This window comes from Salmo salar, chromosome 09 (assembly GCF_965601325.2).
Source record: "Salmo salar chromosome 09, fSalSal1, whole genome shotgun sequence".
Lineage (NCBI taxonomy): Eukaryota > Metazoa > Chordata > Actinopteri > Salmoniformes > Salmonidae > Salmo > Salmo salar.
In genome coordinates, this window is record NC_138299.1 from 23,521,630 (window position 1) to 23,548,012 (window position 26,383).

Genomic DNA, 26,383 nt, shown 5'->3' on the forward strand with positions numbered 1-26,383 from the left:
GACCCTAACTACACCTACTCTCTGTAATCCGTTTGGAGTTTACGATCGAGAAACACGTTTTGTAGCCCTTCTACTTGAAATGAGCAGCCATTTTAGCTTGCACAGTCCAGAGAGTTAGCTCAGTTGAGTTGAAAGCTGATGGCTGGCAGCTGAAGAGTATGATGGTTTCTGTGGTTGTGCCTTAGGTCCACATCGCTGTGTACACTACGCCAGCGGCCATCCAGAGGACCAGAAGCCCAAACACTGTGTAATGGACCACTGCCTTCAGGCCCATCTCCACGGAAACTTGGAACACACTGTTGTAGTACACCATCAACCTTGTGAAGCGTTCCTCCTCTTTACAGTCTGGTGATAAAAAAACAAAGCACTAAAAAGTCTGAACAGTTTCACAGCATGTTGGCCCTCCTGCCTCATTCTTTCCCCCACCCCAGGGCCTCGCAGCTCAGTCAATGGGGCCCTGGAAGATGAGCTTGGCACAGCCCTGGGTGAGGCTGAGCTGGGTGGCACAGAATGGGCAGGCGGCATGGAAGGCGTGGGTGCCATGGGGCAGAGGGATCTCCGCCCAGTACTTTGCCGACTTCTCTGAGCACACGTGACCGCACGGCACAAAGGCGTGTGTGGGGGCGCCCACGTCCACGTAGAAGGCGGGCTCACAGCCCAGCCACAGCGGCACGTAGGGGCCCACGGTCCGGCACATGGGGCACTCCCGCTGGGCACTGGGCTCCTGTTCCGAGCGGTGGCCCCAGTTGTGGTAGCCATGCACGTGGCCACAGGCCAGGTAGACCCAGGGCTGCTTGTCCTCCAGGGAGGAGAGGGCGCGGCTGCGCTGCATGCTGGGGAAAGCTAGGGTGTTGAGGCCCACAGGGCACTGGGGGCGCGCTGCGTTGATCTCCTGCCGCAGGGCCTCCAGGTGCTTCTGGGTGGGTGTGTGGAAGAGGCCGTCAGCTGTGCGCCACAGCAGGGTGGCTCCACATAGGTCTACCAGGGAACCGTCCTGCAGCACGTTGCTCTCACACTCCACCTGCAGGGGGCAACGCAGCACACACAGCTCCATTAGGTTACACTGGGCTCAACACTGACAGCTGGGTTAGAGCACTAAGTCTATGGAAACTACGTTTTTAAGAGTATACGGTATGATGTTGAATGCTGTAATATTTTTTAATGGTTCTTTATTTGACCTAAATGCCTGACAACAGATTTCAATCAGGGTAATGGTGGAGCGTCATCAGTGCTACTGACCAGTTTGCCGCGGGTCTGAGCAGAGCGGGTCTCTCTCAGGGTGTAAACATCCCCACACACAGAGATCTCTCTCCATACTCCTGGCTTGGACTCCTCTGTGAACCCACCCCTGGGGTGCATCACCAGCACTCCATTGGTTGTCAGCCCGTCCATGTGACCATCCGGGTTCTTCCACTTGGCGGCTTTTTCCTGAGGATGGGACAGGGGGAAAAAGTCACAGTAGTGGGCTTACTTAACACTGGTGCTAGTATAAATTGTGTGCTAATCTAGTTGATTCTGTCTGGAATGCTAGACAAGCACATGCGAACCAGGCTCAGATTCTTAGGAGGAAAACAGGAGAAGTAAAAACATGCTAGAAGTGTTCCATTGTGCATTATTGTCATAAAAGAAAGAAAATCGGAATACCAATCAACCCAGGAGACATTCCTAGCCCTGGGACAGCCCCCCGTGAGCCCAGTCTTACCCCCAGGAAGATGTTCTTGGAGGAGTCAAAGCCAGCAGCGTAGATGCGGGCGGTGTAGGGCAGGACCCGCTCACAGACGACACGACAGGCGAAGCGCGAGATGGTGCTCTGGGTGATGGGCGTCTCATCTCCCTCCTGACCCCCAGACACAGTGTCCGTCACCACAAAGTCTATGGGACTCTCTGTGGAGCGGCCAATCTGCAGGACAATATAGTCAGCCCTGGTTACAACAGACACCTGCACCATTAGGGTCTGAACATCCATTTGTAAAACAAGGTGGTTTAGAAAGTGTTTGTTTTTAGGTCAGTGCCTGCGTTCATGGGCTATTTCCTCAATAAATAGTAAAAACAGTAGGCTCAGATGCTGCCAGCACCAGAGATCACACAATTTAAATTAAAAAAAAATAATGAATGAGAGCATGTCAATGAATGCTCCATAGCCAGGATGAACAGTGACTGTATCGATATATAGTCCTCCATCAGCTAGCTAAGGATGCTATGTTTAATCAAACAAGGTCACAAACCAATAGAATTTGTATGCATTGTGATACTGATTAAATAATGATATATCAATTTGAGCTTCACACAGAAAAGTAAATGCTTTTGTCTTTCATTTTCTTTCAACGTTTGTCCTTGTTTAACATTTTCCTCAATTTTTTAATTGGCATTTTTAATGATGATTATACAGACAGAACAAGTAGAGGGAAAAACACGCACGGATCTCCTCCCAGACCAAACCTAAATTAACCCCCCCATGCTCCAACAAAACCCCACCCTAAAACCAGACTTAAAGCAGGCATGATATAGAATTTAAGTAATATATATAATTTATAAATAAAATAAAAAGTAGAATAAAAATAGTGATACAAATGTTAAATTATAGTTGGTTTATGGAGTTGTGAAATTAGCTGGTCCATGTCTTCTACAAAGGATAGGAAAGGTTGCCAGATATTATCAAATGTAATTGCAGATCCCCTAACGGAGCAGCGTATTTTCTCTAGCTTGAGATGTTGCATGCCTTCCTTTATCCAATCGTTAAAATTAGGAGGAAACAGATCATTCCACTTAAATAGCATAAGACATCTACCTAGAAGACTAGTAAATTACCAGCATGTTGCCCATTGAACTGTTCAGAGGGGGCCTCCTACGGTGCCACTCCGAATAATGACTTTTTCATCAATCTACACACAATACCACATAATGATGAAGCAAAAAAATTGAGAAAATTTTGCTAATTGAAATATCACATTTACATAAGTATTCAGACCCTTTACTCAGCACTTTGTTGAAACACATTTGGCAGCGATTACAGCCTGGAGTCTTGTTGGGCTGGGCCGCCAGTTCTAGAAGAGTATTGGTGGTTCTAAACTTCTTCCATTTAAGAATGATGGAGGCCACTGTGTTATTCAGGACCTACAATGCTGCAAAAATGTTTTGGTACCCTTCCCCAGATCTGTGCCTCGACACAATCCCGTCTCTGAGCTCTACGGACATTTCCTTCGACCTCAACGCTTGGTTATTTAATACTTTTGTTTTCGCTTTGTCATTATGGAGTATTGTGTGCAAATTAATGAGGAAAATGTTTGAATATTGCTGTAACAAAATGTGGAAAAAGGGAAGGGGTCTGGGTTCTTTCCGAAGGCACTATAGGTCTCTCCAGTATCTTAGAAAATGTCTCATATTGTTATCCAGAAATCTGTCAATTTTGGCAATGTCCAAAACATGGCAGTAAAGTAGCAGGAGCCTGCTTACATCGGTCACAAGTGGGATCTATTTCTGGTCTAATCTTGGAAAACATTGCCTTTGACCAATGCAGACGATGAACTATTTTAAATTGAATTACAGCATGTCTTAGACATATAGATGAAGAATGGATTCTTTGAAGCATACTCATCTGAAAGTTGTTCACGTAAATCCTCTTCCCATTGGTTATTAAGAGAGTCCAGGGATTCCGGATTGTGCGAGTTTAATAACGTATAGATCATGAACTAGATTCAGCCGCGGGCCAATTTGTTCTGGAGCGGATGGTCGGGGGGCCGGAACATAACTGCAAATTGATTTCAAGAAGCCCAAACAGATAGGATTATGTTTTAGTTAAACATAATCCTTTCTTACATTTGTGTGGAAAAACCTGGGAACAGATTTCTTAAATTAAAGTAAATTGAAGCCGATTTCCTGTTTCTACAGTCTTATGTCCAACAATAAAAATTCCACACAAAACATTACCATGCCAGCAGCATACCACCCTGCATCCCACTGCTGGCTTGCTTCTGAAGCTAAGCAGGGTTGGTCCTGTTCAGTCCCTAGATGGGAGACCAGATGCTGCTTGAAGTGGTGACAGAGGGCCAGTAGAAGGCACTCTTTCCTCTGGTCTAAAAAAATATCCCAATGCCCCAGGGCAGTGATTGGGGACATTGCCCTGTGTAAGGTGCAGTCTTTCAGATGGGATGTTAAACGGGTGTCCTGACTCTCTGTGGTCACTAAAGAGCCCATGGCACTTATCGTAAGAGTAGGGGTGTTAACCCCGGTGTCCTGGCTAAATTCCCAATCTGTCCCTCATACCGTCACCTAGTCATCCCCAGTTTACAAATGACTCATTCATCCCCTGTAACTATTCCCCAGGTTGTTGCTGTAAATGAGAATGTGTTCTCAGTCAACTTACCTGGTAAAAAAACAACAACATTATTAATAAAATAATTTGCTCAGAAAAATGTGGCCAGCCAGTTGGGGAACCCTGGTATAGACCATGCCTATGCCCCCTTTGATATAAGGATAAACTTATTTTATTACATAGGCAAGTCAGTTAACAGACAAAACTGCCCGATTCCAGCCTGGCTGAATCACCCTCAGATCATCACTGATCCTCCACCAAATTTCACAGTGGGTGCGAGACCCGGTGAGGCCTACAAGCCAGTGTCTCGCACCCACTGTGAAATTTCGTGGAGGATCGCTGATGATCTGGGGGTCTTTCAGCAAGGCTAGAATCGGGCAGTTATGTCTTTGTGAATGACGCATGAATCAAGCCACATACAAGGTTGTCCTGGAAGAAAACTTGCTTCCTTCTGCTCTGACAATGTTCCCCAACTCTGAGGATTGTTTTTTTCCCAGCAGGACAATGCTCCATGCCACACAGCCAGGTCAATCAAGGTGTAGATGGAGGACCACCAGATCAAGACCCTGTCATGGCCAGCCCAATCTCCAGACCTGAACCCCATTGAAAACCTCTGGAATGTGATCAAGAGGAAGATGGATGGTCACAAGCCATCAAACAAAGCCGAGCTGCTTGAATGTTTGCGCCAGGAGTGGCATAAAGTCACTCAGCATCAATGTGAAAGACTGGTGGAGAGCATGCCAAGACGCATGAAAGCTGTGATTGAAAATCAGGGTTATTCCACCAAATATTGACTTCTGAATTCCCAAGTAAAAAAATGAGTATTGTGTTATTTAAAAATGAGATGAACTTATTTTCTTCGCATTATTCGAGGTCTGACAACACTGCATTTTTTTGTTATTTTGACCAGTTGTCATTTTCTGCAAATAAATGCTCTAAATGACAATATTTGTAATTGGGAGAAATGTCAGTAGTTTATAGAATAAAACACATACCTATAAAATAGTAAAACCAGAGAAACGGATAATTTTGCAGGTCTCTTAATTCTTTCCAGAGCAAGCTATATTTGTTATATAAGAGCATGTCATCCGCATAGAGTGAGACTTTATTCTCTAAGCCCCCTCTTCGAAAACCTTTGATCGTGGCGTTATAACGTATTGCTGTGGCTAAAGGCTTGATTGCGATGGCAAACAGCTGACGAACCCGGTCTTGTCCCACGTTGAAGTTGGAGATGGGATGAAAAGTTATTATTTGTGCGTACTGCAGCCATAGAGGATGAAAGGTTATTATTTGTGCGTACTGCAGCCATAGAGGATGAAAGGTTATTATTTGTGCGTACTGCAGCCATAGAGGATGAAAGGTTATTATTTGTGCGTACTGCAGCCATAGGAGTAAAGGACTTTGATCCAGGATAAAATTTGGATCAAATCCAAATTACTTGAGTATAAAAAAAAGATAAACCCACTCCACCTAATCAAACGCCTTCTCAGCATCAAGTGATAACAATATCTCTGGAGCATCAGATGAATAGGGATTAGAAAGGATATTATAAAGACGTTCAATGTTGAAAAAGAGGATTTTAAAATGAAGCCAGTTTTTATTTTACCTTTATTTAACTAGGCAAGTCAGTTAAGAACAAATTCTTATTTTCAATGACGGCCTAGGAACAGTGGGTTAAATGCCTTGTTCAGGGGCAGAACAACAGATTTTTGCCTTGTCAACTCGGAGATTCGATCTTGCAACCTTTCAGTTACTGGCCCAACGCTCTAACCACTAGGCTACCTGCCAGGTAAAGAATATGATGAGAATGAATCCTCAAATACGGAAAGCAAGAGAGGAAAAAGTTGATCTGAGAATTTTGTTAAGAATTCGCTCAGAAATCCACCAGGCCCAGAGGATTTATCACACTGCATAGATTTAATTGCCAACACAATCTCTTCTACAGAGAAATGTTCTTCCAATTCAGCAGCTACAGTATCTCAGGTTCAACTGTGGGAATATCTAAGTTCTAAAAGAAGGTGTTGAATAAGGTAGCGTTACCAGCGGATTCCAAAATGTATAATTGTGAGTAAAAGTCAAGAAAGCATGAACTAATCTCTAAATGTTCAATACACCTCTTACCCAGCTCTTCATTTATCTCAGGTATGGTTTGATTCGCGGTTCTGACACAGCTGGTGTGCTAACATTTTCCCTAATTTCTCTCCATGTTCATAATTTTGGTATCGAGATTTACTAATACGATTTTCAGTTTGTAGAGTTGAAGATCAAACTGTCTGATCTGTCAAACGTTGTTTTAGTAGGCCAACGTTTGTCCTCGAGTGGGTTTTTAAACAGCTCTCTGCTGGGTATGGCTTTTGTTTACTTAGTACCGTTTGCAGACACAGACACAATAAAGGTTAGAATGTAAAGCGTGTCTGGAGCAGTGGGAGTGGAGCGGTCTCTGTGCTGTAGATTAACGCTAGGGGGAGAACAGCGTGCAGAACAGAACACGTGTTCACTTGAGGGAAGGAGAGTGGGGAGAAGACAAAGAAAGTGGGACAGACGATCACAGAGACCACAGTGCTACAGAAACACTGCCCAGCTTCGTAGCAAACGATTCCATGGGGAAGACAGAGACTTCATTAAAGATTTAAATAAAACAGACCAGAGTTTTGTTAAAAATGCATTAACATGAATTGTATATTACTAAGCAGACTGCCTTATAAACTTATGGTTTGAGGGTTTTCAGTAAAAAGGATAATGAAATGTACATAATCTGATAAATTTAGACCAATGGATCATCTGGAATATTGAAACTTACCTGAAACATGTCTGTGTCTTTGTCATGGCAGTATTCCACCACTACTGTCTGGTTCCTGGACAGAGTGTAGGAAATACTGTGCTGCCCTTTGCAGGTCACCGCCTGAAACAACAACAGAAGATCAAAAGATGCATTCTACACATGTATATAATGGACTGATAATGACAGTTATCTTACATTGAAACTCTTAATAGGATATTAAGTCATTTGTAAATGACATTGTATGAGCTCATTACTAATGAAATCATACAAACCTATTGAAACAAAGGGCTTCTTCAGTGATAAAGGTGATCAAATCAAATGTTTTGTCACACTCGCCGAATACAACAGGTGTAAACCTTACCATGAAATACTTACAAGCCCTTAACAATGCAGTTAAGAAAAATATTTATGAAATAAAGTAAAAAATAAAAGAGCAACAAAATAACAATAACGAGGCTGTATGCAGGGGGTAAGAGTAGCGAGTCAATGTGCGGGGGCACAGGTTAGTCAAGGTAATATGTACATGTAGGTAGGGTGACTATGCATAGATAATAAACAGCGAGTAGCAGCAGCGGGAAAAAAATAAGCTGTAGAACTTTGAGGATCTGAGGATCCATGCCAAATCTTTTCAGTCTCCTGAGGGGGAATAGGTGTTGTCGTGCCCTCTTCACAACTGTCTTGGTGTGTTTGGACCATTCTAGTTTGTTGGTGATGTGGACACCAAGGAACTTGAAGCTCTCAACCTGCTCCACTACAGCCCCATCGATGAGAATGGGGGCGTGCTCGGTCCTCCTTTCCTGTAGTCCACAATCATCTCCTTAGTCTTGATCATGTTGAGGGAGAGGTTGTCCTAGCACCACACTGCCAGGTCTCTGACCTCCTCCCTATAGGCTGTCTTGTCGTTGATCAGGCCTACCACTGTTGTGTCGTCAGCAAACTTACTGATGGTGTTGGAGTTGTGCTTGGCCACGCAGTCATGGGTGAACAGGGAGTACAGGAGGGGACAAAGCACACATCCTCAACACGGGGGCTCCTCAGGGGTCAGCGTGGCAGATGTGTTGTTACCTACCCTCACCACCTGGGGGATCCGTCAGGAAGTCCAGGATCCAGTTGCAGAGGGAGGTGTTTAGTCCCAGGGTCCTTAGCTTATTGATGAGCTTTGAGGGCACTATGGTGTTGAACGCTGAGCTGTCGTCAATAAACAGCATTCTCACATAGGTGTTCCTTTTGTGTAGGTGGGAAAGGGCAGTGTGGAGTGCAATAGAGATTGCGTCATCTTTGGATCTGTTGGGGCAGTATGCAAATTGGAGTGGGTCTAGGGTTTCTGGGATGATGGTGTTGATGTGAGCCATGACCAGACTTTCACATCACTTCATAGCTACAGACGTGAGTGTTATGGGTCGGTAGACATTTAGGCAGGTTACTATCGACCCGGTAGCATCTGATGACCACTGTTTGTTCTCACAACATTAGAGCAAAGAGCAGCCATGTACCAGGGAGTCACGAAGGGAACTAATGCTTTCCGCAACCACTCATGTTGGGGGAATCATTAGATGATTGTACAACCCCTTGATTATATCACTGGACAAAAACAAATAGGAGTTGGGACAGTAATACTCAGAATGGAACAGTAGGGATCAGTGTTCCTGTGATATAACACTTCCATTATAGTGACCATGAACCGGCCTCTAGGCTCAGTCAAAAGACCAGGCTATCAGCTGAGCTTCATGAAGGGGGATTCATTTCAAGCCTCTCAAACACAGCCCTGCGGCCACCCAGCCCTACAGCCACCCAGCCCATCCACTCTAAATCGGAATCTAAATTCCATTTCCCCTAACAGCTCCATCACGTGAGCAAGGGAGAGGTAAAAGTGGGTCACTCACGATTGCTGTATTGTGCAGCTGCAGAAAAAAAGTTTAAAAAAATAAAAAAAGATCCTGTAGCGAGACATACAGGGGCTTGTCTTAACACAGTGCACACTGCCAACATCCATCCTCCGGTGTCTGTCTGGGCTCAGATACAGTTTATACTCAGTCACAGCCCTCCCACTACGCTAGGCACGGTCTACATACGTGCCGCGCTACGGGAGTCTGCAGGAGTAAGAAACAACCATGATAGAGTTAACATTTTCAACAGAACATTTGGTTCTCCTTTTGGATTTCCGCATATCCAGTGCTAAAGTCCCACTAAAACCCCACGCAACCAAATGAGATCTGGAGAACGAAGTGGCCTAAACCGTATGTTAGGGAACACCCAAAGGAACACACACACACACACACACCCCTCTAATTGAGATCAAGTGGGCAGATTAGAGAGCAGGGCAGGATTTGAATAGGAGTCTGGCAGTGGCAGAGATCCTCATTATCTACCAGAGTGTGCATAGCCCCACTCACTCAGTCAGTCAGCTTTCTCATTATGTTCACATGGCGTGTGTATCTTGAGTGAAAAACACATTCCTGCTGAGCGAGAGAAGGCATCGGGGGACACACACGGCTATCCATAATAGTTGCCCTCTCAAATCTCTGCTTTCAAACAGAACTCTGTGCAGGCTCAAGGACGATAGGTATGTTGAACTCATTCACTGACAGTGGTAGGCTACGGAGGGCCACAAAAGGGAGAATTTCAAAACAAGGTTCCCTTTCTTGCCTGCCAGAAAGAACAGCCATTTCATCTCTGTGTGTACAGCTGTGAGCGGAAGGTCAGCCAACTGCAACAACTTCCTCCTCACTTCACCCGCTAAACCAAGCTTCATACAGGCCCTGATACCAGGGTGATAGCAGAGGGAAAGGGGAGGTGAAGGTGCTGGGGGATTAATAAAGCCCAATCAATTTAAACCAGACAGTACATGACCTCCTACATAAACCTAACTTGTTCTAATGTGGTGTGTCATGTAGGGCTGTCTCCGACTCAAAAAACTTTGTTGAATGAGAATTTGCTCGAAATTTTAAAACATGTATTTTTCCACACAGACACATCCTATGCGTTTTAATCAAATCAACTATATGCACTGAGCTTGCCTGATGCTTTAAGCGCTATGCTTGATGAAATGATGACACACAAATGACAAGAGGGAGTCCGACCGCAATTTGATTGTGCCAGGCCCAGAGTTGCTGCGCTGTGTAAAAAAATAAAAATGACTGACTAGCAACCGTTGTCGTTCTCTCCTCCCTGCTGCAGCGACCACCACAGAACATCAAGTGTTTGTCACGCTGTTGCTGAAGCTGCAACATAATTACAGCCATTTGACTGAAAAGTTTGATTACTGAAATCCCTCATTTGTTTAGGAAAAACATTTCTCTATTCCCTCAACCCTTGCTCTCTTCACGTGACACATGTATGCGTCGCATGCACATGACCAATAAGGTCTGAGTTATAACCTATTTATTGATATGCTATAACAAACTCCGAACACATGAAGAGGACGTTACAAAAAAAACTCGAAATGGGAGAATGTTCACTGCTTGCTCTGTGGAATAAATTTGACTAGCTGTGGAAAATACTGGAGATCAAGAAAAATAAGAAACATGCACTGCATGCATATTATAGATTACAATATAATTTCTTCTGACCATTTGGAACAATGTAAACACAAACTAAATTAAAAGCGTACCAGAAAGTCTGTCGTTTATGCCTTTATTACAGCAAAGACTAAAAACAGTCTCATGCTTTTTTTAATTAACCAGGTAAGCTAGTTGAGAACAAGTTCTCATTTACAACTGCGACCTGGCCAAGATAAAGCAAAGCGACACAAACAGAGTTACATGGAATAAACAAGCGTATAGTCAATAACACAATAGAAAAAAATAGTCTATATACAGTGTGTGCGAATGGCGGGAGGAGGTAGGCAATAAATAGGCCATAGTAGCGAAGTAGTTACAATTTAGCAGATTAACACTGGAGTGATAAATGAGCAGATGATGATGTGCAAGTAGAGATACTGGTGTGCAAAAGAGCAGAAAAGTAAATAAAAACAATATGGGGATGAGGTAGGTAGATTGGATGGGCCATTTACAGATGGACTATGTACAGCTGCAGCGATCAGTTAGCTGCTCAGATAGCTGATGTTTAAAGTTAGTGAGGGAATTAAGTCTCCAGCTTCAGCGATTTTTGCAATTCATTCCAGTCACTGGCAGCAGAGAACTGGAAGGAAAGGCGGCCAAAGGAGTTGTTAGCTTTGGGGATGACCAGGGTGATATACGTGCTGGAGCGCGTGCTACGTGTGGGTGTTGTTATCGTGACCAGTGAGCTGAGATAAGGCGGATCTTTACCTAGCATAGACGATGACCTGGAGCCAGTGGAGAACTAGAGCATACAGGTCGCAGTGGTGGGTGGTATAAGGGGCTTTGGTAACAAAATGGATGGCGCTGTGATAGACAGCTTCCAATACTCTACTCAGCAAACTGGATGCAATTTTGTAGATGACGTCGCCGAAGTCGAGGATCGGTAGGATAGTGAGTTTTACTAGGGTAAGTTTGGCAGCGTGAGTAAAGGATGCTTTGTTGCGAAATAGAAAGCCGATTCTAGATTTGATTTTGGATTGGAGATGTTTAATATGAGTCTGGAAGGAGAGTTTACAGTGTAGCCAGACACCTAGGTATTTGTAGTTGTCCACATATTCAGAACCGTCCAGAGTAGTGATGCTAGTCGTGCAGGTGGGTGCGGGCAGCGAACGGTTGAAAAGCATGCATTTGGTTTTACTAGCGTTTAAGAGCAGTTGGAGGCCACGGAAGGAGTGTTGTATGTCATTGAAGCTCGTTTGAAGGTTAGTTAACACAGTGTCCAAAGAAGGGCCAGATATATACAGAATGGTGTCGTCTGCGTAGAGGTGGATCAGAGAATCACCCGCAGCAAGAGAGACATCATTGATATATACCGAGAAAAGAGTCAGCCTGAGAATTGAACCCTGTGGTACCCCCATAGAGACTGCCAGAGGTCCGGACAACAGGCCCTCCGACTTGTCACACTGAACTCTGAGAAGTAGTTGGTGAACCAGGCAAGGCAGTCATTTGAGAAACCAAGGCTATTGAGTCTGCCGATAAGAATACCGTGATTGACAGAGTCGAAAGCCTTGGCCAGGTCGATGAAGACGGCTGCAAAGTAGTCTTTTATCAATGCCGGTTATGATATCGTTTAGTACCTTGAGCGTGGCTGAGGTGCACCCGTGACCAGCTCGGAAACCGGATTGCACATCGGAGAAGGTACGGTGGGATTCGAAATGGTCAGTGATCTGTTTATTAACTTGGCTTTCGAAGACTTTAGAGAGGCAGGGCAGGATAGATATAGGTCTAACAGTTTGGGTTTAATGTGTCACCCCCTTTGAAGAGGGGGATGACCGCAGTAGCTTTCCAATCTTTAGGGATCTTGGATGATACGAAAGAGAGGTTGAACAGACTGGTAATAGGGGTTGCAACAATAATTTTAGAAAGAGAGGGTCCAGATTGTCTAGCCCAGCTGATTTATACGGGTCCAGGTTTTGCAGCTCTTTCAGAACATCTGCTATCTGTATTTGGGGGGGGGGGGGAGCTGTTGGCCAGGGTTAGGGTAGCCAGGAGGAAAGCATGGCCAGCTGTAGAGAAATGCTTATTGAAATTTAGATTATCATGGATTTATCGGTGGTGACCGTGTTACCTAGCTTCAGTGCAGTGGGTAGCTGGGAGGAGGTGCTATTGTTCTCCATGGTCTTTACAGTGTCCCAAAACTTTTTGGAGTTAGAGATACAGGATGCAAATTTCTGTTTGAAAAAGCTAGCCTTTGCTTTCCTGACTGACTGCGTGTATTGGTTCCTGACTTCCCTGAACAGTTGCATATCGCGGGGACGATTCGAACGCAATTGTCGAAACAGAACAGTTTATTGTTTACTCTAATTATTCAAGGGTCACTTTGTTATTTTATTTTTAAAAAGTATTGAAATATAGGCCTACATAAATTACGGGATTAAGAATAAACAGCACGTGCTCTTAGGCCTACGGCTCGATGGTGGTTATACAAGGCTGCTATACTAAGCCTATTAATGACATTGCTTCTTATAATGATCATAATAGTAATGATAACAATAAGGAGATCAAGAAAAAGGAGGGTTATTATTGTTAATATAATTTGACAATTTGAAAGTGTAAACACTAAATAAATAACAGAGAGCCTGTTTTAATTAAAATAATAATTGTAAAGCTTTTATAGCATAGCAACGATTAAAAAACAGCCGAATTGGTGAAATAGTTTATCAACCGACGTGTTGTGAGGCTTGATGCTCACTGAATCAGTAGACTATTAAACAAACACTCAAACTGCCAACACTAGCTAGATCTGTCTTATTTCTGTAGATACACTACATGACCAAAAGTATGTAGACACCTGCTCAACAAACATCTCATTCCAAAATCATGGGAATGAATATGGAGTTGGTCCCCCCCTTTACTGCTATAACAGCCTCCACTCTTCTGGGAAGGTTTTCCACTAGTTGTTGAAACATTGCTGCGGGGACTTGCTTCCATTCAGCCACAAAAGCATTAGTAAGGTTGGGCACAGATGTTGGGCGATTAGGCCTGGCTCACAGTCGGTGTTCCAATTCATCCCAAAGGTGTTCGATGGGGTTGAGGTCAGGGCTCTGTGCAGGCCAGTCAAGTTCTTCCACACCGATCTCGATAAGCCATTTCTGTCTGGACCTCGCTTTATGCACAGGGACATTGTCCTGCTGAAACAGGATAGGGCAATCCCCAAACTGTTGCCACAAAGTTGGAAGCACAGAATCGTCTGGAATGCCATTGTATGCTGTAGCTTTAAGATTTCCCTTCAATGGAACTAAGGGGCCTAGCTTGGACTATGAAAAACAGTCCCAGACCATTATTCCTCCACCAAACGTCACAGTTGGCATTATGCATTGGGGCAGGTAGCATTTTCCTGGCATCCGCCAAACGCAAATTCATCCGACACTAGGCACTGCACATGGTGATCTTAGGCTTGTACGTGGCTGCTCGGCCATGGAAACCCATTTCATCAAGCTCCCGACGAAACAGTTCTTGTGTTGACGTTGCTTTCAGAGGCAGTTTGGAACTCGGTAGCGAGAGTTGCAACCGAGGACAGACAATTTGCTTCAGCGGTCTCGTTCTGAGAGTTTGTGTGGCCTACCACTTCGCGGCTGAGCTGTTGTTGCTCCTAGACGTTTCAACTTCACAATAACAGCACTTACAGTTGACAAGGGCATCTCTAGCGGGGCAGAAATTTGACAAACTGACTTGTTGGAAAGGTGGCATGCTATGACGGTGCCACATTGAAAGTCACTGAGCTCTTCAGTAAGGTCATTTTACTGCCAATGTTTGTCTATTAGATTGCATGACTGTGTGCTCGATTTTATACAACCGTCAGCAACAAGTGTCGCTGAAATAGCAACTCTACTAATTTGAAGGTGTGCACATACACTATATATACAAAGTATATGGATAATTTAAAAAGCCAGGCACATTTAACAGTTAAGACTATTTATTATCGACCAAATTAAGTTGGGGTTTCTTCTCCTCAATTTTCCTAGACAATTAAGGCAAGGGCTGTTTTCTCGTCTTCTTACTCCGCTGCTGCCTCTGCCGTATTGTTCTCAACATCAATATGCTGGTTAACTTTGCTATTATCCACATTGCAACATGATCTAGTAAAAGGCACTAATTCAACACCTCACTGATGTTTCAGAACCGCGGACAGCAACCGCTATCAAACGTTAGAAAGCACATTTGTTATAAAATAACATTATTTTTTGTGTTACACCATTGTCCTTAACCATATACAAATACAGTACGACATGTCTTAGAGTGATGGACTGTGCCCTTCCCATGGATTAGTCCACTCAGACAGAAACAAATCAGACAGGTGTCTGGTACACTGTTTTTTGTTGTTGTTGCAACTGCTTGACTAAAGAAATCTTGGTCGACCAACAGCCTATCGACCAAACAATCGACTAAATGGGGTCAGCCCTAGTGTCATGAAACAGCACAGACAAGAGCACAGCACAGTAAAGTAAACAGGCCGTCAGAGATTACACAGCCTTTATCAGCTAGCGCCTAAACTTCTCGCAGACTTCACAGTCAGGCTACAGGGTGGGAGACCAACCCAGACTCGGGCCTGAAGCCAGAAGACGCAAACTTCAAAAAGGAGAAGTACTCCGAAATGTGTGCTTGATTTATCTAGGAGACCAATTACAAGAGGGCAGACATATACAGGATTGGCAAGTTTACTGGCTGCAGTCTGCAGCTTTTGTGTAGTAAATGTCACAGATCTATCAATAGAGCAGCAATATTTTCTTGACTGGGATTCCAACGTAGATACATGAAAAATCTTGTGTGTAAAAGAAAATGTTTAAAAATGACTATCAATTTGATAAGTGGGGCCATAACATATTCATGAGAACGCATCAAGTATTAATCCAACCAATGACTTAGTTCATTCATGAATAGCCTACATGAGTAGCCTAGGTTCCTGGTTTACCTTGCTGGCCTGTGGTGTGTTGAGGATATGGACGGTGCTGGGTTTAACACCGTTGGCTTTGCTTCTCTTGTACAGGGCAAAGCGGCTTTTCCTTCTGCCCCGGTCTCCGTTCGGGAGAGAGCCATTGTACCTGTCAGAAAGAAGAGGAGAAAGACGTGAGTGTTCAACATTTCAGACAACGGGAATTAATTGTCCACAAAGGGTGGGTAAACATATGCTTCCAGGAGAGAAAAGGTCTTAGAGAATATGTTACAGAACACACGTCTGGAAATGAATGTGTGATGAATAATAAAATGTGATCTTGGGGTTTTAGAGAAGGGCCATTTCTATCCACTTTCATTAATCCACCACCAGAAATCCCATTCATTTTATTTGTGATATAAGCATCACCTTGGATTATTACCGAGTTATTACATAATGCACTTTAAATGCTTTCCCTGTCTAAGCTAGCCACGATGTAGCTCCAGCTGTTGATCTTTACTAGCCTGTAGCAGAGCAGAGTTTTGAATGTGCGTCAGGTCTCCTGCTGCCCTTTTCAAATCAAAGTTTACTTGTCACGTGTGCCAAATACAACAGGTGTAGACAGTGAAATGCTTACTTACAGGCTCTAACCAATAGTGCGGGAAAAAAGGTATGTATATAGGTGTGTGTGTGTGTGTGTGTGTAGGTAAGTAAAGAAATAGAACAGTAAAAAGACATTTGAAAATAAGAGTAGCAAGGCTATATACAGACACCGGTTAGTCAGGCTTATTGAGGTAGTATGTACATGTAGATATGGTTAAAGTCTATGCATATATGATGAACAGAGAGTAGCAGTAGCGTAAAAGAGGGGTTGGTGGGTGGCGGGACACAATGCAGACAGCCCGGTTAGCCAACGTGTGGGAGCACTGGTTGGTCGGCCCAATTGAGGTAGTATGTACATGAATGTATAGTTAAAGTGACTATGCATATATGATTAACAGAGAGTAGCAGCAGCGTAAAAGAGGGGTTGGGGGGGGCACACAATGCAAATAGTCCGGGTAACCATTTGGTTACCTGTTCAGGCAGCAGTCTTATGGCTTGGGGGTAAAAACTGTTGAGAAGCCTTTTTGTCCTAGAGACTTGGCACTCCGGTACCGCTTGTCATGCAGTAATAGAGAGAACAGTCTATGACTGGGGTGGCTGGGTTCTTTGACAATTTTTAGGGCCTTCCTCTGACGCAGCCTGGTGTAGAGGTCCTGGATGGCAGGCAGCTTTGCCCCAGTGATATACTGGGCCGTACGCACTACCCTCTGTAGTGCCTTGCGGTCGGAGGCCGAGTAGTTGCCGTACCAGGCAGTGATGCAACCAGTCAGGCTGCTCTCGATGTAGCAGCTGTAGAACCTTTTGAGGATCTGAGGACCCATGCCAAATCTTTTTAGTTTCCTGAGGGGGAATAGGTGTTGTCGTGCCCTCTTCACGACTGTCTTGGTGTGTTTGGACCATTCTAATTTGTTGTTGATGTGGACACCAAGGAATTTGAAGCTCTCAACCTGCTCCACTACAGCCCCGTCGATGAGAATGGGGACGTGCTCAGTGCTCCTTTTCCTGTAGTCCACAATCATCTCCTTAGTCTTGGACTGTCCAGACCGGCGAGGCTCTCTGACTCACATGAAGGTTCAACAGCGTAATAGCTCTACCGTATTAGTCACAATAACTTGGAACCTGAACTGTCTGACTCATAAAAACACAGGACAAAATGGCCTCATCATAACAATTGTGTGGTTCACAATTCCATCTTGGTGCACCCTTGTGATGCCCAGTCTCTCAGTCTGCTGTTACTACAAGCCTGGTCTGCCTGGTGAATCGAGACACCCCTTCCAGAACAATTACATCCACCAGCTGGCCCCTACAGCTGGGAAACCCCATGCGCTCCTCCCATCCAACACAGGCCTATCACCCACCCACCCACCCACAATGATTGTGCAAATAAGAGAGTTCAGACTGACACGTAGACTGAGATCACATTATTTCAGAATGAATTGTGTTCACTAAGTAAATCAGTCAACCTCCTTTATTTTAATTAGTGAATGGGCTAAACAACAAACCATTACACTGTAATCCCCAAAGCCCCCTTAATGCAACACTGATGCAACAGCAGCGAGTGATCCCCCCCCTCCATACTCCTCCGTCCTGCCCGGGCCACCTGTCCCCACAGCCAGGCAAACACATGGCCTCAGTCAGAACAGGGTAGAGCTGGTCTGCGCGACACAACCCTCTCACAGGGGAATATGTTATCTCTGCCATCACTGACTGACTGCACACAAGTACGATCAATATGAAACAAGTCACAACCGCAGTGATCAGTCCACAATCAGGCAGGATCAATTGCACTCTTCTTTTAGCCTTCGGCAGCCACCTGTCTCTAAAGCGGTACCAGTCAATACCATTGCCTTTGTACCAGGCGATGTCAGAGAAAGGCCCTAAAAATTCCAAATATTCCAGCCACCCAAATCATATTGTTCTCTCTACTACCGCACGGCAAGCAGGACCGATGCACCATGTCTGGAACCAACAGGACACTGAACTGCTTCTACCCCCATGCAATAAGATGGCTAAAAAGTTAAATAGCTACCCGGACTACAGTGAGATCCAAAAGGTATTGGGACATTGACACATTTTTATTGTTTTGGCTCTGTTCTCCAACACTTTGGATTTGAAATTAAATAATGGACTATGATGTTAGTGTATTTTCATCCATACCTGTTGGATGCATGTTGCCATTTCAGATTATTTTGTACACAAAAATAAATGTTAAATATTGTAGTGTCATTTGGAGTCACTTTTATTGTAAATAAGAATATGTTTCTAAACACTTCTACATTATGTAGACGCTAGTAGGGTTTGGGCAGTATCCAGATGTTCATATCATCCTACTGTCCTCTTATCCCTGGTTTTACAGTATTACCAGTTTAGTACACAAGGGGGCGCCAACAAAATGCATAAAAGCCCATTGGGCATCTATTAGCAGAATGCTAACAAAACTAGCACAAGTAATAGTGAATTTTCATGGAGGCTGCTAGGTAAATAAAACACTTTTTTTATAGCAAAGACATGCAGTCCAGCTCATAAAGTTATACATATATAGGTAGGAGCTAACGAATGTCATTTTTTGTGTTGTGAACCAGAGACATTGAGCAGCCTGTATACACGCTGTGTCTGTATGGAGTCTGGAGTCGCTATGGCAACGGGCCTGCCTGCTCTGCTCGGAGAAGATGGGGAGGAGCAGACGGGCCGAGAACAGAGAGGAGGGCAACAAAAAACAAGGAAATCAAAAGATAGCAGTGGCAGCTGTACAGATAACTCCTTCAAAGAGCTTTGACTTCTCAAACACAGCAGAAAGCCAACAATACGATGCCCCATCACCTTATCTAAGTATGTGGCTGAATTAATAACAAGTTAAACTTCGGGGTCACGTTAAAGCAGAATGGGTTTTTCACACAGGAAAAAAAGATACAACACATAAGAAATATCTTGCTGCGTTTTGTAAACGCAGATCTAAAAATCTTCTTATTGTAATTTCTGCTTGGCATCAGACTCAATTTGTGGTTCAGTTGCACTTCTCCACTTGGTTGAGAATTGACGAACAGGTATTCTATCAGCAGACAGCACTCTGACTGATGTGTAGCCAGACTACATACATGGAGCGGCAGGTAGCCTAGTGGTTAGAGCGTTGGACTAGTAACCGAAAAGTTGTAAGATCAAATCCCCGAGCTGACAAGGTACAAATCTGTCGTTCTGCCCCTGAACAAGGCAGTTAACCCACTGTTCCTAGGCCGTCATTGAAAATAAGAATTTGTTCTTAACTGACTTGCCAAATTGAATAAAGGTAAAATAAATACAAATGTAAAAAAAAAAAATCCAGTAAAATGCAAGATTAACTTTAGGAAATGCAGATGGCTACATTCTTTCTATGATAAACAGAAATATGATGGCCATGCATAGTTTTTTAATTTATTATTGTAAGCTCACTTAGCCTACATGTATGGCTGCCAGCCAAATAGCTTTGCACTTCTGTTGTCATCTGTGAAAGAAAACTATAGTTGCACGTCTCTTATCACTCAATCGAAGCAAAGAAAAACACAAAAAAAGAAAAAACACTTGACTATCAATACAAAACGCGACCCCTGTCAATACACAGCTGGACTCACGTGATCCCACTATCTCCAATTGTGCTATTTACAAACAAAGAAATGACTGGCTCAACTGTTCTGGGGAACTAGAGTAAGCTTCGTAATACGACAGGTGAAATGAAGAACGAAATCTTCATCTCCTAACATATTATACAAATTGACTGCAGGTATTTACTTAAAAAGTAGCTAATAATATAAAAATGTAGTTTCTAAATGTATTGACGCTATTGAAAAACCATCCTGTGGCTATTTTCAAATACCCTGGTATACGGTATACCGCCAAAGCCTAGATGCTACCATGATTAGGGAAAATCATGAATGAATAGTGAATAATGATGAGTGACAAAGTTAGACGCACAAATATCACAGCCCCAAGACACGCTAACCTCTCACCAATACAATAACAGGGGAGGTTAGCATTTTATATCACACCCCCAAGACATGCTAACCTATCACCAATACAATAACAGGGGAGGTTAGCATTTTATATCACACCCCCAAGACATGCTAACCTATCACCAATACAATAACAGGGGAGGTTAGCATTTTATGTCATACCCCCAAGACATGCTAACCTCTCACCAATACAATAACAGGGGAGGTTAACATTGTATATCATACCCCCAAGACATGCTAACCTCTCACCAATACAATAACAGGGGAGGTTAACATTGTATATCATACCCCCAAGACATGCTAACCTCTCACCAATACAATAACAGGGGAGGTTAACATTTTACATCATACCCCCAAGACATGCTAACCTCTCACCAATACAATAACAGGGGAGGTTAACATTTTATATCATACCCCCAAGACATGCTAACCTCTCACCAATACAATAACAGGGGAGGTTAACATTTTATATCATACCCCCAAGACATGCTAACCTCTCACCAATACAATAACAGGGGAGGTTAACATTTTGGGGGTATGATATTTATGCCTCTAATTTCCACACATCATTATCTCTAATCATGGTAGCATCCACATGAATGTAGAAGTGTTTATAAACATTCTATTCACTATAGTCCCGTGTAGCTCAGTTGGTAGAGCATGGTGCTTGCAATGCCAGGGTTGTGGGTTTGATTCCCACAGGGGACCAGTATGAAAAAAAGTATGAAAATGTATGCACTCACTATGTAAGTCACTGGATAAAAGAATCTGCTAAATTACTCAAATGTACTGTAAAAGTGACTTCAAAATGACAATACATAATTTCTATTGGGCACAAAATAATCTGAGAACCAAAACAACCAGCAAATGTGTAGAGTCTCAAGCTTGATGTAGTTGTTGAATGCAAAACCAAATACTTGGAACTTTTTAATACACATAAGTCAATTTGTCCCAATACTTCTGCTCCCCTAAAATGGGGGGGGGGACTATGTACAACAAGTGCTGTCATTTCTAAATGGTTCACCTGATATGGATTAAAATACCCTCAAATGAAAGCTGTCAGTATGTACTTTAACCTCACAGTCATTGTAGAATTTCAAATCCAAAGTGCTGGAGTACAGAACCGAAACAAAAAAAATTGTCACTGTCCCAATAATTTTGGAGTTCACTATGGGCATTGACCAGCCTTTGCATGAATTATTTTTAGACTCATCACATACGCTGCTGCTACTGCTCCTGTTGCCTAGTCACTTTACCCATATGTACATATCTATCTCAATTACTTCATACCCCTGCACATCGACTCGGTACCCTGTGAATACAGCCAAGTTATCGTTACTCATTGTGTATGTATTCCTTGTGTCTTCTATTACTTTTCTATTTCTCTCAACATTGTTGGGATGGGCATTTCACTGTTCGTAAACAACAGGTATAGACTAAGCATGTGACATAAAAGTTGATCTCTCCCTAGCTTGATGCTACTGGGCCATAACATCTCTCCCCCACTCCAGTTAAGCCATTTGGGGTCAGATGGGAAGACTGGACATAAATACCAGTCCATTATCAATCTTTAAGGACAGGAAGTGAAGTATGTAATGTCACCTGGAGCCATCTTCATCGTTGCATTAGCTGGGACAGCATCTGTGCTGTAGCTATTGTAATCCCTTTCTCTTTTGACCTGGCCCAGACAGATAGCGGATTTTGCCTTTGGATAATAGCAGGGATTAGACTAGAGACTGAGCAGCCCAGTTCAACAGCCTTGTCATTCACAGGAAAGAGTCATCTGCACTCCCCTAGTTACTGTGACAGAGTTGGGGGGGCTTTAGGTCACAACCAGTCCAAACTGTGACAATGTACAGCAACATTTCTGGTTCATCCTCAACAGCAGATGTCATCTACAGTTAGTCACCACCCTCCTGTATTGGTGGTTTGGAGGTCTGTGCTCCACCTACCCGGAGAAGTCCCAGTCGAATACAAGCTTCCCTCACAGAGCCGTTCCTAGGAGACTCACAATGCAGTCAATAGCTTCAGTCCCACAGGCACAATGAATAGACAGAGAGGGGACTGAGGAGAGGCAGAGGCTGTATCGTGATCAATCCCTATTTTCATTCCCTAAGACCCACTCACCCAGCCAGCCCGCTGCCAGGCAAAGCATCTATGCCACCACCAGTTTAAGACAAACCCGTGTGAGAATGGCTATTAAAAAACAGGTCTTGTATGCTCTACTTTGCGCCGTTCATCTTTCCCTTGATCCTGACTAGTCTCCCAGTCCCTGCCACTGAAAAACATTCCCACAACATGATGCTGCCACCACCATGCTTCACCGTAGGGATTCAGGCCAAAGAGTTCAATCTTGGTTTTATCCAGTGGTGTAAAGTATTTAAGTAAAAAATACTTTAAAGTACTACTAAAGTAGTTTTTTGGGGTATCTGTACTTTACCATTCATATTTTTTCCTACTTTTACTTCCCTACATGCCTAAAGAAAACAATGCACTTTTTACTCCATACATTTTCCTTGACACCCAAAAGTACTTGTTACATTTTGAAGGCTAAGTAGGACAGTGGTCCAATTCACACACTCAAGAGAACATCCCTGGTCATCCCTACTGCCTCAGATCTGGCGGACTCACTAAACGCACATGCTTCCTTTGTAAATTATGTTGGAATGTTTTAATGTGTCTCTGGTTATCCGCAAATAAATAAATAAAACAAAATGGTGCCGTCTGGTTAGCTTAATTTAAGGAATTTTGGTAATTACATTTACTTTTGATACTTAAGTATATTTTAAACCAAATACTTTTACTCAAGTAGAATTTTACTAGGTGACTTTCACTTGAGTAGTTTTCTATTAAAGCATCTTTACTTTTACTCAAGTATGACAATTGAGTACTTTTTGTACCACTGGTTTTATCAGACCAAAGAATCTTATTTTTCATGGTCTAAGAGTCTTTTAGGTGCCTTTTGGCAAACTGCAGGCTGTCATGTGCCTTTTACTGAGGAGAGCGTTCCGTCTGGTCACTGTACCATAAAGGCCTGATTGGAGGAGTGCTACAGAGATCCTTATGGAAGGTTCCATCTCCACAGAGGAACTCTGGAGCTCTGTCAGAGTGACAATCGGGTTCTTGGTCACCTCTCTGACCAAGGCCCTTCTCCCCCGATTGCTCAGTTTGGCCAGGCAGCCAGCTCTAGGAAGAGTCTTGGTGGTTCCAAACTTCTTCCATTTAAGAATGATGAAGGCCACTGTGTTCTTGGGGACCTTCAATGCTGCAGACATTTTTTGGTACCTTTCCCCAGATCTGTGCTGCGACACAATCCTGTCTCGGAGCTCTACGGACAATTTTTTCGACCTCGTGGCTTGGTTTTTGCTCTGACATGCACTGTCAACTGTGGGACCTTATATAGACAAGTGTGTGCATTTCCAAATAATGTCCAATCAATTTAATTTACCACAGGTGGACTCCAATCAAGTTGTAGAAATATCTCAAGGATGATCAATGGAAACAGGATGCACCTGGGCTCAGTTTCGTGTGTCATAGCAAAGGGTCTGAATACTTCTGTAAATACTTCTGTAAATAAGGTATGTTTTTTTATTTGTAATCAATGTTAAAAAAATGTAAAAACCTGTTTTTGCGTTGTGATTATGGGATATTGTGTGTAGCTCAATTTTGAGTCTCATAGCAAAGGGTCTGAATACTTATATAAAGAAGCTATTTCTGTTATTTTTATTACATGTGCAAATTTTTTTTTGCTTTGTCATTACGGGCTATTGTGTGTAGATTGAGTGAAAACATGTATTTAATCAATTTTAGAATAAGGCTGTAATGTAACAAAATGTGGAAAAAGTCAAGGGGTCTAAATACTTTCCGAATGCACTGTATATTAACAATATCCGTAAATGATACAAAGTTCTATCTTGAAGTGATGGGTAGACCTACAGTAGCTACAGGACAGCAGTTTAAAGCTACAGTCTGGGAATAATGGTCATTTCAATTATGGAACCATTGATTCTATTATTGGATAATATAATGTATAAATGTACACCAAGGTAATTCTTTGTCATGCCTCATTTTAAGAGGCTCAGATGATGACAGGGATCTCAGCAGGGTCAGGCAGCCAGGGAAGACCAGTCTGATGGAGGTGAGGTGGTTTTTTCAGATATAACACTTGTTCTCTCTGTGCAGCAAACACTAGACAAGCCAGATGCTATTTTAAAGCAACAAACCTCCAAAGTTGATTTCCAAACTGTATCAAGGGTTGATAGAGGCTTTTCCCAATGACAAAACATGTCAAACAAAAATGTAAGGAAGAGTTGTTCATTTGTTAGGCAATTGGTTAAAGGTGCAACACAATATTTATTATTGAATTACCTTTGATTTAGCTCAGTCTTATTAATCACAAACATATGTAATAATTATATCTTACCTAGCTTAATGACTGTGGGCATATTTTTACTTTATGTTCTAAATAGAGAAGACATATTGGATTGTGTAAAAATGCAGGAAATTAGCTTTAGATGCCCAAAACCATTCTGGGGGAGGACCCCCAGACCCACGCCACTTCTACAACCAAAGTGGCATCCCTGCTATCATCAATTGGTGCTAAAAGTAGTTTTAGCATCTATGAATGGTAGACCTACTTACTGTATAGCATTTAATGAATAAACGGAACAAACATGTCCACTGGTGTTCTGGATGTTCCCGAAAATATGTCAGTAAGAGATGAATCAAGGAGTCTTACATTCCCTAAATGGCATTTGTATCGATTAAGAACATAGTTGATTACTTTTTTTTCCTGTGGGTAGTGCTCCTGTCAGTTCAAAAAAAAAGTTGTGAGCACTAAAACATTAAAGACTATATTATCGCTGAATCAGTTTACATGAAATGTTTTTTTTATTTTTTAAAAGAGGGTTAAAATTTGGAACGTAGAAGCAGGCCTACGTTAGCCGAAGTCTGAGCCTTCATTAAAGTCGCGTGGAAACACTAGCATACTCTGATGCTATGAGAGATGACTATCACGTAAGCAAAGCAACATGTTTGGAAAAAAGTGAGGATTCGGGGGGATGGGGGAAATCGCCACTTCCGAATTCCTCATCCGCCCTGAATCCAGTCATTACTTGTGAGCAACTTTTATTGGAACAAAAATATACAACACAGGCGCTAAAAGAACACTGTTGCAAGGTTGGGAATTCTGTGATTTACTCATATGTACTATCATCTCAAACCCTTCCACCACAATCTACACATGCATTGTGGGTTACGTTGTAAATAAATAGAACGTTTATACCGTTTCCGAAAAAGTAAATGAAAACAGATAGCTACTAAACCGTTACACATTTCTGATTTGTTGAGTAACGTGGGCGCGTCAAGTTCGCTGTGGCCTCGAACGATAGCAGTGTACATAGGAAAAGTGTGTTTACATATCTTAATCGAAGTAACTAAAGCGTTAATTTTATTCACGGCGAAGATAGCTAACTCCAGTCTGTGTTTTCAGTGCTGGAAAAAAGTTCAGTCACAAACATAGCCTCGACTTCTCCAACTAGCCTACAAATTGTTAGCTAGCTAACTTGTTGACTTTCTAAAATACCAACACTTACATTTAGTAAGTACGGAAGTTTTTCTTCAACTTACCCTAATACTACCAACTCCCCGTATTTTATTGGGTCTTTTGTAGGGGCGCACTGCTCCTCCTGGCTTGGCGAAAACATGAGGGTTCTTGCTTCAATGGACAGCAGGCGCCCCTCGATCTCAATGCACTCTCTCAAATTCAGAGGGAAAAGAACACAAGGAATTCCCTACAAAGAGTGTACGCAACTGCCATTTCACTGTATATCTCGTTGCATAAGTATTTACGACTATATAGAACAGTCTTTCTTTTAAAATTAATGGAACAAAAACGTTGTTTTGTGAGTCCTAGTTAACGCAACTCGGTGGTTCAATCCGCTTTAAAAGCAGATCCAAAAACAGCCAGGAGCAGAGGGTGGACCATACCATTCAGTTGTCCTTTACTTTATATGGGGGTGGGGGGACTTTAGACACATTCCACACTTTTTTAAAAACCCATTTATTGATCAAACACTTTATCGATGTATACTGATATCTTGATTTGATATTGTTTTGTTCATCATTTGATTTCTATAATAATTATTTTGTTAAAGAAATTCTACAAATGACAGACTTCCCTTGTTTGTCTACATCACATGATGGGTATGGCTAGATATGAGGCGGCACCTTCTATTATGTAAACAAAGAGTACAATCTGGAAATTCATAA

The 26,383-nt window shown here is 42.9% G+C and overlaps 1 protein-coding gene across 1 annotated transcript; it reads right to left on the reverse strand.

Moving 5' to 3' along the window:
- Positions 1 to 206: 206 nt before the first annotated feature.
- peli2 (pellino E3 ubiquitin protein ligase family member 2) lies at positions 207 to 26,049 on the reverse strand. The gene is made up of 6 exons (XM_014210814.3): positions 25,742 to 26,049; positions 15,567 to 15,696; positions 7,113 to 7,214; positions 1,703 to 1,900; positions 1,240 to 1,428; positions 207 to 1,021 (listed from the first exon to the last, which is right to left on the reverse strand). The coding sequence occupies exons 1-6, from the start codon at positions 25,816 to 25,818 to the stop codon at positions 443 to 445; spliced, it is 1,275 nt and encodes a 424-aa protein (XP_014066289.1). The 5' UTR covers positions 25,819 to 26,049; the 3' UTR covers positions 207 to 442.
- Between the last annotated feature and the right edge of the window lie 334 nt (positions 26,050 to 26,383).

Excerpts from the sequence above, each read along its gene's own strand:
- peli2 (XM_014210814.3), bottom strand. The coding sequence starts at position 25,818 with ATGTTTTCGCCAAGCCAGGAGGAGCAGTGCGCCCCTACAAAAGACCCA. Across the intron at positions 15,697-25,741 it reads GGGGAGTTGGTAGTATTAGG|GTACAATGGCTCTCTCCCGA; the intron begins GTAAGTTGAAGA and ends TCTTTCTGACAG. Across the intron at positions 1,429-1,702 it reads CCAAGAACATCTTCCTGGGG|GAAAAAGCCGCCAAGTGGAA; the intron begins GTAAGACTGGGC and ends TCCCATCCTCAG.